This window comes from Erigeron canadensis, chromosome 3, assembly GCF_010389155.1.
Source record: "Erigeron canadensis isolate Cc75 chromosome 3, C_canadensis_v1, whole genome shotgun sequence".
In the NCBI taxonomy this organism is placed as follows: Eukaryota; Viridiplantae; Streptophyta; class Magnoliopsida; order Asterales; family Asteraceae; genus Erigeron; species Erigeron canadensis.
In genome coordinates this window covers 35,237,322-35,251,931 of record NC_057763.1, presented here as the reverse complement: position 1 = coordinate 35,251,931, position 14,610 = coordinate 35,237,322, and the positions used below count along the sequence as shown (strand labels likewise).

At 33.6% G+C, this 14,610-nt stretch overlaps 2 protein-coding genes and 1 pseudogene across 2 annotated transcripts; 2 read left to right on the top strand and 1 right to left on the bottom strand.

The window, feature by feature from the left end:
* The first annotated feature begins 1,599 nt into the window (after positions 1-1,599).
* Positions 1,600-2,793, top strand: LOC122592016 (annotated as a pseudogene).
* Positions 2,794-4,430: 1,637 nt separating this feature from the next.
* On the bottom strand, positions 4,431-8,198 carry LOC122593440 (protein cornichon homolog 1). The gene is made up of 4 exons (XM_043765852.1): positions 7,995-8,198; positions 6,764-6,945; positions 5,086-5,208; positions 4,431-4,789 (listed from the first exon to the last, which is right to left on the bottom strand). Exons 1-4 carry the CDS (start codon positions 8,067-8,069, stop codon positions 4,717-4,719), a joined length of 453 nt encoding a protein of 150 aa, XP_043621787.1. The 5' UTR covers positions 8,070-8,198; the 3' UTR covers positions 4,431-4,716.
* A 1,389-nt stretch (positions 8,199-9,587) lies between these two features.
* On the top strand, positions 9,588-11,283 carry LOC122590700 (CASP-like protein 4A4). Its single transcript, XM_043762880.1, has 3 exons — positions 9,588-9,886; positions 10,865-11,000; positions 11,095-11,283. Exons 1-3 carry the CDS (start codon positions 9,588-9,590, stop codon positions 11,281-11,283), a joined length of 624 nt encoding a protein of 207 aa, XP_043618815.1.
* The last annotated feature ends 3,327 nt before the right edge of the window (positions 11,284-14,610 follow it).

Below are 14,610 nucleotides of genomic sequence, written 5' to 3'. Positions count from 1 at the left end.
AGTCACAATTCTAGACCGTAGGAGTATGTTTTGTCAAGGGACTCACAAGTATACCGTAATGAAAACCTTATGGAAAACCAAGGGCGTGAGTGTTTAAGTGGACAAATATACCGATAATCATTATGGAATATTGCTTATGTTGCCAATAATAATTGTGAAGCTTGCTAGTGGATTATAAGCTTAGTAAGAACGAGCTTAAGGTCAATTGGAACGATAGAAATGTTAAAGAGGTAAACACAAGCATAGGGAGGATTCTAATTGTAACCAAAAGATGGTTTTGCTCTAGATTAGTCGAATTTTTCTAGAGCAATGCAAGTATTATTTTAGTTGTTTGTCTATGAACAACTTTTGCTAGGTCATGGTATGATAGTAACGAATACAAGTTTAATTGAAATTACTTTGTTAAGTGGATTTAACGGTTGGTGGTACCACGTTTCTTTTACAAAGATAAAATTGTTATTTAAATAGTCAAACAAACTAGTTAGTTTAAGGAAGTGTAATAAGAATGGTGGTACCACTTGTTGCAAGGAATTGAATTGATTAGGTGATTGAGTCGATTTTACAACCGGAGTGCACGCCGGGTGTATTTTAGTCTTGTCACGATTATTATCACCAACATATATGAATTTTGACCTTAACCCATATGCAACCTAAACTTTAGTGCTACAGTCAGTCCTTGTGTTCGATCCTGGTCTTGCCGGTTATCTATATTGTATATGAACGGGTACACTGCCCGTAAGTGTGTTGTAGTCAGTTAACGGTAGATCTTGTTATAAATTGTTAAACTAGATTTCACACATCATATATATATATAGGTGATTAAAATTATTGAAAAAATTAATCGTGTTAATAATAATAAAAAAGGATCTGGCACTCTCATATTTACTAAGATGGGTTAGTTTGTAAGTTTTAATTTTTTATTTCGCCTATACAAAGTTTGAATTTCTATGGTCAACTCTGTTCACGTGAAATAGTTTTTATCGATATAAGTGATTCAATATTTTAATGTCATTGTATTTTGTATTGTTTTTAAAATATTTCTTTTTGATTTATGTTATATTTGGACTTTTATGAAGAAAAAAAAAGAAATTTATTAATAATATCACTAACACAACTAAATATAAAGATAAAAAAAATATATATAAACTATTTAAAAAAAGGTTTATTAAAAGATATATATTGTGTTAATGAAATAAAGTTAGAAAAAATTTATTTTATATAATGGTTAGAAAGAAAAAAATATAATAAATGAGGTTTTATTTAATGAGGTATTTAATGATTTGGAAGAAAAAAAAAGATATTTAATGAGATAGTTAGTTAAATTAATGATTATATAGTTGTGTATCTAGCATGTTGGGGGTTTCTTTTGACAATCTCGCCATATATATACACGTACGGATGGAAATGGACTCACTTCAAGAGGAGAGAGAATCCTCGAGCCCGTTTGGATTTGTTGCCTTAAATAATTCAAGTACCTAAGTTAGTTTAATTACGTGATGAAAAAGGTTGTTTATACGAGTTTTACAAAACCCATACTTGATTGATTGATCATTCGATAATTAAAACCCCTTTACCAAGAAATAACGAAAGAAAGAATGGATGAGATCGAGGTATGAAAGAATCATGGAAGTTGGGGAGTTTGGCGTTGTTTGGAAGGCATTCGATAAGCAAACAGGGGAAGTCGTTGCGGTCAAGAAACTCATGGAAAAGTTACTATAACAGCGAAAACGAATATCTCATCCTCAACAACCATCCGAATATTGTCAAACTCAAACAAGTCGTCCAAGAACACATGGTGAATGCAGTCTCTACAGACGTATGGTGCAACGAATCAAGAATCCATTTTCAGAAGACGAGATTAGAGACATGTGTTTCCAGTTGTTTGAAGGTCTTGCACACATGTATCGTAACGGATTCTTTCATCGTGATCTAAAACCCGACAACCTAGCTTCTTGTATCCGGAGATGTTATAAAGATTGGTGATCTTGGTTCTGCCTGAATGTTTGATGATCGATCGGTTTCCATTCCATATACCGAGTATATAACCACACGATGGTATCGTGCTCCTGAAATCCTTCTTGGTTCGAGTGGTTATGAACCTAGCTTCTGTTGATATGTGGGCTATGGGTGCAATCATGGTCGGTCGAGTTATTTACATTCGAGCCCTTGTTTAAAGGTTCTTCTGAACAAGATATGCTTCATAAGATTTGCAGGGTGGTGGGCACCCCGACAGAGAGTACATGGAGTGAGGGGGTTCGTCGTGCAAGAGAGATCAATGTTCAGTTTCCGCAGTTTATTGGGGTGGAGTTTTCTGAATTTCTTCCGTATGCAAGCCCGGATGCAGTCAACCTGATTAGTTCACTTCTTTCTTGGCATCCGTGGGGGAGGCCAACGGCTTTGGAGGCGCTTCAGCATCCTTTCTTTGATAAATGTAACAATGTGTCGCAACTCAGATGGCATGATTCCGGTGATATTGCTTCTGCTAAAAATAACGGAAGATTTGTATCCAAAAAAGCAATGGAGCGGGAACAGTACGTTGAAGCAACAAAGAAGGATGAGCGATTGGATTTAAGGCCAGAGCTGATGATTTTTCGTATGCTGCTCTCAAAAGTAATCAATTATATATGTGGACTTTTAGCTAAAAACAGAAAGTGTGTTGTTGTTTTATTGGTTTGGATTATGCCTATATCTTTCTTGTTGGGTTTGAGTCCCCGGGGATTGTTTGGGCCGGCATCAAAAACAAGCCGGAACAAAAATCAGTGTCATGACCTCCGCTGTTGGAGAAGGAGATAGGCCGCCCACCTATTCGATCATATGCCATACTTTCATCTCAAAGAATGGAAGTATCTAAGTTGTGTTGTTTTAATTGATTGTACTTTGGCCCTCTAGTATGGCCTTTTTGTATTAATATATATAGTACTATTGTTTTGCCTTCAAAAAATAACTTGTGAAGTTACAAATATGTAACAGGTATGTAAGTTTGTAGCACAGGCATATAAGTGGCAGAGATGGAGTCTTGTAGATACATGTTTGTTTGTTTTTCGTTTCATGGCTTTTAATGTTTAGTATGACTGTGATATATGATTTATGGTTTTTTGTTAGACATATGTATTGTTTTTGGGTGAATTATTATTGCTATATTGTTTTAGTACCAGTGAAACAGGTCGGACTTTTCAAAGCTGTTATACAATATACTTTTTGTTTAAAATGCATTTGGTAATTGAAAAATGATGAGGTTTTGATATACACACACACACACACAACTATACGTTGGAGAAATATGCAACAATTATAGAAATTGGACATGGGTCATATGGGGTTGTCTACTTGTCCGCAAAGCATTTAACAAGCACACTGGTGAAATCATGTCGATCAAGAAACTGTTTAAAAAAGTACGAGTCATGGGACGTGCGAATGAACTTGAGATAAATTAAGTCACTAATGAAGTTGAACAATCAGCTTCATTGCGTAGTTGAAAATGTCATTCAATTGTGGCAGTTTTGATCCATTGTCTTAAAAATGAGCCAATTCAGGCAATGGTTTATCTGTAGCGGGTCATACGGAAAATAAACAAATTCAATTTAGAAGGAAATGGAGGCACTTGTTCGCTTGCAGTGTATATCTGATACATAATACCTTAAACCATTGTGATATAAAAATAAGTAACTATTGGAATAACATAATGTTTGTAATTATATATCTACACTAGTTATTTACAGAAAAAATGCTATTTTGGCCCATAAGTGTTTCTGGTGAACCTGATACCTTGCCAGTCGATTTAGCTTTGCCATTTTAGTATCAATGACACAATGCGCTGAAGCAATTATGATGTTACAGGTGCCTCTTGAAGAGATTACATCTTTGGGCTTGTTGGCGATCACTAGTATCTAAATGCCATACTTGCCATCAAGTTATGCTCTACATACTTGAAAAGATTACATCTTATCGATATAATTCATTATTTTTGCTTGAGTACAAAGATCATCGTCTCGTCAGTTCATCAAAGGGCTAACAGCAGTGATATTACAAAGACAGGCCCAAATAATTCCTGATCATCAAAGGGCTAACAGGAATGATATTTAAAATGACTTTTTTTCCGAATATTCAATCTGTATGCGATATCCGAAAAATCTCACCGTATAATAGTGATAGAATTTTCCATATGTCAGTCGGTATTATTATGAATTTATGAGGAGTTTCAGGCTTAAGAAACTATACATGTAACCTTTTTTTTTGTGCTAATTATTAACATTTATTTGTGTTGCTTCTCTCTATGCAGTTTATTCCTAGATTTTTTTAAGAATACTATATACTTTTTGTCTGTAAAATAAGCATACGCATATCCAAGTAAATCATTTGAGCAAAGTTTCAGATTATATCTGCTTTAACAGAATAATTTATACGTATATGCTACTTTCAACGTTCGTCTATACGGCTACAAAAGAACTGTAATCATAAATATGATCAAGATCCATAAAATAATCCGCAACTATGACACTGTCCTAGCTGACTACAACCTCAAAGGAAGATTTAAAAACTAACAACAATGTGCCATGGCAAGTTGGCAACAAACATTACAAAATTTTACAAACCTGGGCAGAATGAGAACTATGTTGTTACGGGGAATCTCTTTCTCTCTCTCGTGGAAGGACATTCTGGCATTCTGCCCTAGAAGAACTTAGTAATGTTACAAAGGAACCCATCTGACCAAAGGAATCAAAATATTCCAAACCCAGTTATGCTTTCTTCCTCGTCATCTATCAAATGATTAACAATCGCTAGTACCATCCTGCACGATTATAACATAGATATATCATCTGTTAATAACATAGTACAATGGCCTCCCTACCACAAAAAGCAGATAACACAAGTAGAATGTGAACCCGGAGTGTTGAAGTTAACTTTTGTTTAGAATCATAAATCACACGCTCTATGAAATGGTCGTATTATAAAGTTTAAAAGATGGGCCAAACATGTTGGCGTTCTCATAGGTTAAATCTACATTAAGATGTCATTGTTTGACTAAGGAAGTCAAGGTATATCTATAATATGATGTATGGAAATAAAGCAATAAAAAAGAGTAACCTGATGATGACTAGAACAAAAAGAAGCAAATAAAAGGCAAGCTTCACAATCCGATACTTCTTTTCAGCATCCAGGGATCTGAAAACTTCAGTTACATCAATAAGATGTCGTCGTTTGGAGTATCTGAAACAAAAAAGAATACAGAAGTTTAAGAGGGAATTGTCAGACAATCAAGAAAAGGAACAATTAGCACGTAAAGTCCCACCACGAGCAGAACACGGTCACATTCGGTATCTGTAAATGCTGATTTCAACATTTTTGTTCCCAGTTATATCACACGATATTGTCAACTTACCAGAGAACATAATAAAACTTTGATTTAATATTCTTTTACTTGTAACAAATATCCATGACTCCATTTCACGAAGATTACAGCAACTGACCCTACATGCATGTGAATTTGGGTGGAGTGTATCAACACCAGCTAAATGCTCAAATGTTGATATGATCCCACATCGGCCAAGTATGGGATTGGTTGGTGGTTTATAAGCCTAGGTGTCCCCTCCTCCTTTGAGCTAGCTTTTGGGAGTGAGTTCTACACCTAGCTTGTGGCATGATACGAGCCTATTATGGGATGGGTTCGTATCAATTGGTATCAAAGCTAGCCCTACCTTTCGAGGTTCTAACGCTCGGAGTGGTGGCCTATGGAGTGGTGGCTTGGACCCAAGGAGAAGGGTGCCAACCGTGACCAACATAGCCGTGACCAACGAGGACGTTGGCTCTTCAAAGGGTGGGGTATTGATATGATCCCACAACGGCCAAGTATGGGATTGGTTGGTGGTTTATAAGCCTAGGTGTCCCCTCCTCCTTTGAGCTAGCTTTTGGGAGTGAGTTCTACACCTAGCTTGTGGCATGATACGAGCCTATTATGGGATGGGTTCGTATAAAATGTCTAAACTACTCTGCCACCAAGAGTCAAGATAATGTACATCAGTACATGAATGTGTTTTCACTTTTCATTTGATTTTCTGTTTTCAACCCTGAGTAAATCTTGGAGGGAAAAGATTAAAAGACATAAAACATTCATGGTGGTGATGGGTCAATAGAGCAAGTACAGCTAAAAGTCTTGTTGAGAAAAGCAAAATGTTGAAAATAAACAGAACATCACACGTTAGAAACTGTTGCAATTTTAGTAATTTGAAGATTCTTTTATTTTAAGGGTGAATTGCACAAAATGCCCTGAATATATGTGAAGGGTGCAGGTGCATCCGAAGTTTCTAAATCTGGTGTATTAACAGGCACAAAACTTTCTAAATCTGATATCATCTTTTAGCAAACCATATTTAGCTGAAAAGTACAAAAAATTAAACAAAGAACACGGATTTATCAGTAATATTATAATAACCTTACAAGTGAGTTGTACAAATACCCAGCTTTTGAATGTTGCAACCTGCACTGTGCACCATGACTCTGTAATTATGATATTTACTCCACACGGGATATAATTACATTCCTTTTATACTCATGCCATGGACTTAATGTTCCAAAAATAAACCTCAATTATTTCAAAGAAGAATTCCTGATCCTTAACTCTATTTTTTAGTTACCTATGAGCTCAAACTAAGCACCTTGTCATAATCTTTAGAAGAAATTCCCAGTAACGGGAAAGCAAATAACAAAGTAAAATATATCTCATTACATAGGTAAACTTCGATAGATGAGGAAAGAAGAAGCTTACAACATATAATTATATACAGTGATGGGGAGTGTAAGCAGGAACATAAACCAATGTCCGGTCACAAGGAAAAGAGCACATAATACACCATTAACCACCATCTCTGGGATGATCACGGTGTTAATTCGAGCCGATGATTCAAACGGGTTCAAGTAGTCTGCCTCCAAATCTGTTAGGCATACTATCTACAAGTTCATTCGAACAACATTAAAAATACTTGTTGAAAGAAAGCTCAATTATGTATAGGACATAATGTTTGCAAGACATACTATAATTGGGTTAGATTCAGAATCTGCTGTGATGCTACTGGTGCAGATGCACTACTTCAAGATGTATGCATGTATATGGGTATATACCATAGCCAGGTTGTGAATAAAATGGTAATCAAGTATAATGCAACCCCAAAATGCTTTGAGAATTAAGTAGAAACAGAAAGTCTCCAACTTTATATAAATGGAACAAAGGACCACTGCTATAGATTATCATGATCAAGTTTACAAGACAAAAAAAGGCCTAGTAACCTTACCTAATGATGCAATTTAGAAGTTGGGTTCAGGAAAGCGTTTCTCAAGCGCACATTGACACATAACTTATGTTGTTTTTCAAATCCAAAAATCAATATAAGTTTTTGGCTGTGGGGTGTGTTTTAGCTTATTTGATGGGAAAGCCCGTTTATTTCTAAGCCAGGCGAATGGTGCTTGTCTTGAGCACAACGTTTAATCCATAGGCACTTAAAAATATAAGCTCCAAACTAATTAACGGCAAATGGCAAACAGATCTAAGGCACTCCTTTAGTAAGGTTATTATTTGTGCTTTTCCGGACCATAACTTTGAGAGTAGAGTACATGTTTAGCTCAACAAAAACCTTAATTTTGTACCTGAGCAGCAATGTACATATTGCCAATTAATTGTTCTAATTAAGATACAGACTAGTAAATTACAAAGTGATCAAATATATCAAGAATTGTCACAGATACTATCTAATGAAAATAACACTATTACTTTATATTACTTTTATAATACTCTAGAAAAAGTAACCACCTAAACATACAATGTGAGAAAAAATTTAAATGTTTCACACCCAAAATCATGAAAAGGGAAAAATTAGAGAACACCCAACAAGCAAAAGAATCAAATTAGAAGAAATGTGACAACTTTCTTATTATTTATTAATATTATCTTGGAAATTATAATTATAATTATAATGAATAAAAAAATAAAGGAATGAATGTACCTGATAGAGATTAGAGGCAATGAGGGCTATATTGATTGTAAAGAAAATAACCCAAAGAATCACTTCCCAAGCCATTTATATTATAAATATTAAGGTTAAAAAAATATTATGTTTAGTTTTGTTTTTGTTAATAGCTATAGGGTTTTGTTTTGGATTGAAGAAATGTGTGTGTGTGTGTGTTTTGAGTAAAGTGGTAGGGAAACTGGGAAAGCAAGTCTGTTGGACTTTTTTGTACTTTGGGACAGCGAATGAAAATTTTTATAAACAATTCTATTTTAATTACATTCTTAAGAATTGCTTTCTATGTGTGCTTGTTTTAAATTAGTAGTACCTTTAAAAGAAAGATACGAGTAATTATTATTAATAGGGAAATATACTAAATTTGAGGACACCTTCTATTTCTTATATTTCTTATAATTTTTTACCTTTAAAATAATCAAAATGAGTTTACTAAAACTCTCTCTAGTTGGGGATGTTGTTGTCTGCCTTTTGATATATTTTGTCGTTAAAGTTTGTCTAAAATTAAAAGAAATTTTAAAGGATGTCTTACCTAAGTGCATGTCATTATTTGTCCTTACCTAATATATTTTTGTTTTTAATTAGAGGTAAAATGATATGTAAGGATATATAAAGATATTTATATGGTTGGAGATAAAATTATAGGATTTGAATGATTTATAAAAATATATACGGATTTATAAAAATATGATATAACAGTTCAAAGACAATTAAAAACTATGAAACATCCTAACATGAATCAATTATTTAACTTATGAAACAACTAAATGACAAACACTTATTGATCATGCAAGTATCTTGCAATTTCCTAACAATTTTCTTTCGTTCGCGTCCCTCTCCATTCTTTACAATATGTAGTCTCAAGTAGTGAATAATATATACAATGCCGTCTCTTTCTATAACCTACTATATCTATACTATCTATATAAACAAACTACCCCCTAAAAATTTAACACTCTACTTTTAAAATCTCTAATTTACCTTTTTAATTTATACTACCATCAAACACTTCATCCCTGAAATTCCAAAACTACCCTTAAAAAAAAACTTACGTGTGTCCCTTCCCTGAAGTTGCTCACATAGTATACCAAAATAACACACATGCGTTACTGAATTTAATAATCAATCAACATAAAAAAAACGTTCGTTCTAAAACAACAACGAGGGTTTGCACTTTCAGCCGGACTAAGAAACACTTTAGTTGAATTATACATTCACGTAATAACACGGTACCGCTACTTAACCAACATCTTTTTCCAATGTCCCGCTGCATCGTGAGGATACAAGGCTAGTACTATATATATCCTAGTCTAAATTTTTGTGTTAGTTTACATATAAAATAAACATGTATTGTAGTTCTTGCAAAGACCTTAAGGAGATGAGTTTAGTTAATTTAGGGACTTCATTGACTAGTCTTCCTTTTTATATTTATAGATAGATATATATACATATTAGGTTTACCAAATCATAATAAAAAATAACAAGGTTATGAGCATGCTTATAAAAGGAAGAGAGTGGACATACATTACATATCTTACATAGTAATTAACATTAACAATACTATTAATTAGTGAAATGAAAGAAGGCGATCATGGTGTTTTCGCGATTCCAAATCAACCGATGGTGGCTGTTTCTCCTAGTGCAGCTTACTTGTCACCGGCCATGGGTGTTCCCACGCCATCACCATTCTCGTTTTCAGTTACTTCTACAAGATGGAGTACTTCATCTAGACCTTCCATTCATCATACAAGTCTTTTCCTTCGAGCCGTGGTGTTGGTTTTCTCGTTTGGTTCTTCTCTAGCATTAGCGACCACTATGTCTAATAACCATCCACATCAATATAACCAAAGCTTCCAAAACTACCCAGAATTCGTGTAAGTTTTCTTTTTATTATTGTGAGAAAACTAAGTTGTACTTTTCTTAAATAAAATTTTTCGTAGTCCACTAGTCCTTCCATTCCCATGTGAGGAAAAAAGAACGGCAAGTTTTAAAAATCTAGACGTACTTTTTTTTTACCATTACCCTCTAAATTATATGAATTATTAGAAATACATTATATGTCACCAATAACATCAAATTGATACATGTCATGTGATGTAAGTATCCGAAAATTAGGCAAAATTTGACTTTTAGGGTCAAAGAAGTAGTAATAAACTTCAAAGTGAATATGAAATCTTGCAGGACCATTGAGCTCTTCAGTACCTTAATTTGTCAATTGTGTCAACTTAGCGTCACACCAGCAATTCTAAACTGTCACATAAACTACTGACGCATCACTTCCTTTGTCACAAGGGATCAATAACCACCTCTTTTTTTCTTAATTTCGTCACTTATAACTGAAGAGAGAAAACTACAAGTCCAAGTGACGAAGTGGTGCCAATGGTGTCACTAAGTGACGAGCTCTTTGGTTTCAACTGAAGAGCTTGTTGGTATAGGTCTAAGCCTCGAGTCTCAACAAAAATATTACAAAACTGAAAAGTTGTTCCATTGACCACAAAATATATTCAAGATTTTTGGCACATATTGGTTAACTACGAAAGATCATCAATAGGGAAATTAAGTATAGATATGAAAAGGCATATATGGATTATAGAGAGCCTAAAACTACCCAAGTCATTAAGATATCAATTACTATTATTGTAGATTTTAGACCGATATAATCGCTATTTGTTTACCAATTACCAATAATGCAGATACAACTTTGTGATTACCACAAAATATATTCAAGATTTTTGGCACATAATATTGGTTAATTACAAAAGATCATCAATAGGGAAATTAAGTATAGATATATCAAAATTGTAGATTTTAGACTGATGAAATCGCTATTCGTTTACCAATATATAATGCAGATACAACTTTGTGATTACCACTTTGGTTTTTGTCTACTCTGCATATCAACTCTTCAAAGGCGTTAGTGACATTGCGTTTAGAGGCATATTTATATCGGACAAGACTTCAGACTACATCAACTTCATTCTTGATCAGGTAAAGAAAAGTCTTGAAAATCATAAACAGTTTATTTTGACATTAATATTTATCATCATACTATATATATAGTTGATGTATATAAGTTAATTAGTTGGCAGGATACCTTCTTGTTTCATGCTCGTCAGTGACATCGTCAGCGATCCATAGACAGTTGGACAGGATTCCATCACTAAAGAATGCGGCAATCGTTTCTGTTTCCATGTCTATGGTTGCGCTGTTAGCAACGGCAGCTTGCGCAATTCTCTCTGGGTACAAGCTGAGCAAAAGAATTATGTGGTGATTCATTTAAGTACGTACGTTTATTATTGTGTTTCCTAGTGGTCTAGTATATATAGTCCAATATTTTAGTAATGCTCTAAACTTGACTAAAGTGTGATTCCTAATTTAAGATGTGTGCGAATTAAACTAGCTACAAAACATGTCATACACATATATAACACAAAATACAATGTTGTGACACAACTAATAACTATAGCGCGATAATTTGCTTCCATTGTTTACAAATCTTTATAACACGGGAAGTGGTATGTATATATGTATCTGAGAATTGATATTGAGATGGTGTTCTAGGAGGCACATCTACTTTTTCTGTCTCATATTTTATGCTCTTGCGAATCATAAACGATTCACCTCTTGAATCCGTAACATCACAACAATACATCAAAACTTTCTCATTAACTCCATCTCATCATTTTTAAAACTGATTTTCAACTGACGCATTCCAACCAACAACATATGTATCATCGCTCCCTCATCATTTTTTCATCGCTTTATTTCTTATATTTTTTCATGATTTGGATTTGTTAAGGACCCACACATTTTCTCTCTACTTATTCTTTACTTTGTCAATTAAGTATAAACCCATGCGACTTTAAAAAACTGACGAGAGCGTGTCTAGCTATAGTGTCGGTTTGTATAAAAAAAGTGACAAGGAATCGACGAGGCCATAAAGAGCTCTCCCCGAAAACACTAGAAGTAGACTTGTTTTAATCGGTAACATACCACTAAATAAACTAATTAAATCGTCAATATGCCATATAAAATAGAAAACGATAGTGTCTCAGATGAAGCCATAACCGGCCAGGTGGTGATCGATCATATGTTTGTTTTTTTTGTTTTGACTAGGTATTTGTGGATATTGTGGATATTAAAAATAGTAAAGTAAATAAAAGTGAGGTCTAATTTGAAGGTAACAACTTAGAGTATTAATTAGAAATTGTTCGTGTTGGCATTTGTGCTTGCTCGTGATAGCTCCAACCATGAGCCCACCCCATTGACTGGGTCTCTTGGTCCACTAGTAGTCCGATGGTTTGTGTAGCGCATAAAAATGCATGTTTGTTTGTTTTTTTCTTTACTTCTATCACAATTTACATATGAAAATAAATGGTTTGATACTAGTAGCTAATTAGTGATGTATTCAGGCTTTGAGGGTATTAGTAGTTGAAAAGTAGTTGAGATAATTTTTTTTGTGATGATATGAGGCTGATAAAAAGATGAATGATCACATGGTGATCAACGTTTTAAAAACCAATTTGAAACGGCTGGTCGATGATCCGATCAAGTTTTGGAAGAGTGCGCTGATTTTTCATGTCCGATTGTTTAAAAGATTAGTTCTAGACGAGTTACACGGTTTTTATTGATTTTTACTAGTTCAACTGGTTATTTATTTTTTTTAATTTTTTTTATTCTGATATTTTGTTTATAATAATTTTTGTGAATTTGTGTATATTAAATGTTGTTATTATTTCTTTTTATTATTATTTAAAAACTATATCTTTTGATAAAATATATATTTGATATATTATTTTTTGACTATTAATGAGAGTGTATAAGTTTTCTATCAATTTTATAAAATATATATTAACAAAAGTTAGAAATAACCAACTGGTTGAACTAAACCTGTGTAACCCGATCGCAAATTATTGTTTATGTTCACTGAAAAATGGGTTTCTAAAAAACGGTGGTGATGATGAGTTATCGAGGTTAATAGCATAGTTGTCAAATTCGTAGGAGTCATGAGTCGACTCATACGAGTCGAGTCAAAATCAAGTGAAAACAAGGCGACTCGGTGTTAGACTCGTTTTGCTCCAGACTCGTAGCATGACTCGTGTTTTGTTGTGCGAGTCGGTACGAGTCATACTCCGAGTCACGAGTCACAAAAATAATATTTTTACTTTTAGTTTATTTTTATTTTTTTTAAAAACTAACGTAACTCTTTTATACTCTTTCAAAGTTGATTTTATTTTAATAATGGTTACTATTTTAGTATAATATATCAATACGATACGATACAATACTTCTACAATAAAAACTTATATATATATATATAATTATATATTATCAAATATCCTAACTCTTACAATTCGAGTCACATTTCAATTCACTGTAGGGATCAATCACCGCAAACGAAGAAATCAACACGCAAATAACCAATAATAAAGTAAACATGAAAAAACAAACGACACAATATTTACTTGGTTCAACTCAAAGAGTCTAATCTACTACCACAAATAACACTACAAATCTTGGATTACAAGAATGGAGACGCTCACTCTCAACAATCTATAAACCCTCACAAAAGTTCACTCTTACAAGAAACTCACCTCTCAAGAATTTCTCACACAATAATGAAGTCCATAAAACATAACTAATAACTCATATTTATATAGGCAACCTACCATTTTTCTTCCCATACCAATGTGGGACAAAGACTTTGGGTCAAATACCATCAATTCCTCCCTTGACCAATATCTCATCTTTATTCGAGAAATGCACTCTTCTCTCGGTCTTCTTCACCTTCTTGTTCTCGAAACAAGTCCTCCCTAATAGGGATTCACCATCTAAGTAGCATAGATTCTTCGAATTTCTCCATCCTCTGAAAAACTAGTCTATCTCTCATGTACACCTTCAAAGTATTTTTTCTTCCAACATAACAGTACCCACGGGATGTCAAAACTCCAAGTGAAAGTATATTCGTCGACGCACCCAGAACATACTTCACATTCAAAGCGGTCTTCACAACTCCATTATGAAGTTTGAAGCATACACTCTGATCGATGTCGTTGGACCAATCAAAAATAAAACTAAATACCAATGATTAGTACGGGTAAATAGAGTATCGTATCCTCAGGGAATAAGGAGAAAGTGTTAAACAAGTTACAAAAGCTATTTAATCTAGACATAAACTTAAAATCGATTAATTGGAAACTTGATGATAAACTTAACAAAATAATTCAATTAAATAGAGGGATCATTCTCATGCTTCAAATTATGCTTTCTTATATGTAACCTAACCTATATTCGTTGAAAATCACATAGACATGATTCGTTATAACATTTGGATTGAATGAACTTAAGAACTAAAGTAATCGGGTGTGATGATTCACGATAACGAAAAACCGAGGAATTGACACAACTAGATTTTCAATTCATTAAAATAGAATTACAAGTTTATGAGAGATTCTTTTAATAATCTATGATTAACAATAATTTTGAACCAAAAGATGGCTGAAATTCATTCAAAGTCATAAACATGTAATCATTCATTCAAATCCAAACAACATTAGATGCAAAACATAATTAAGAATTAAACATCTAATCCAACATG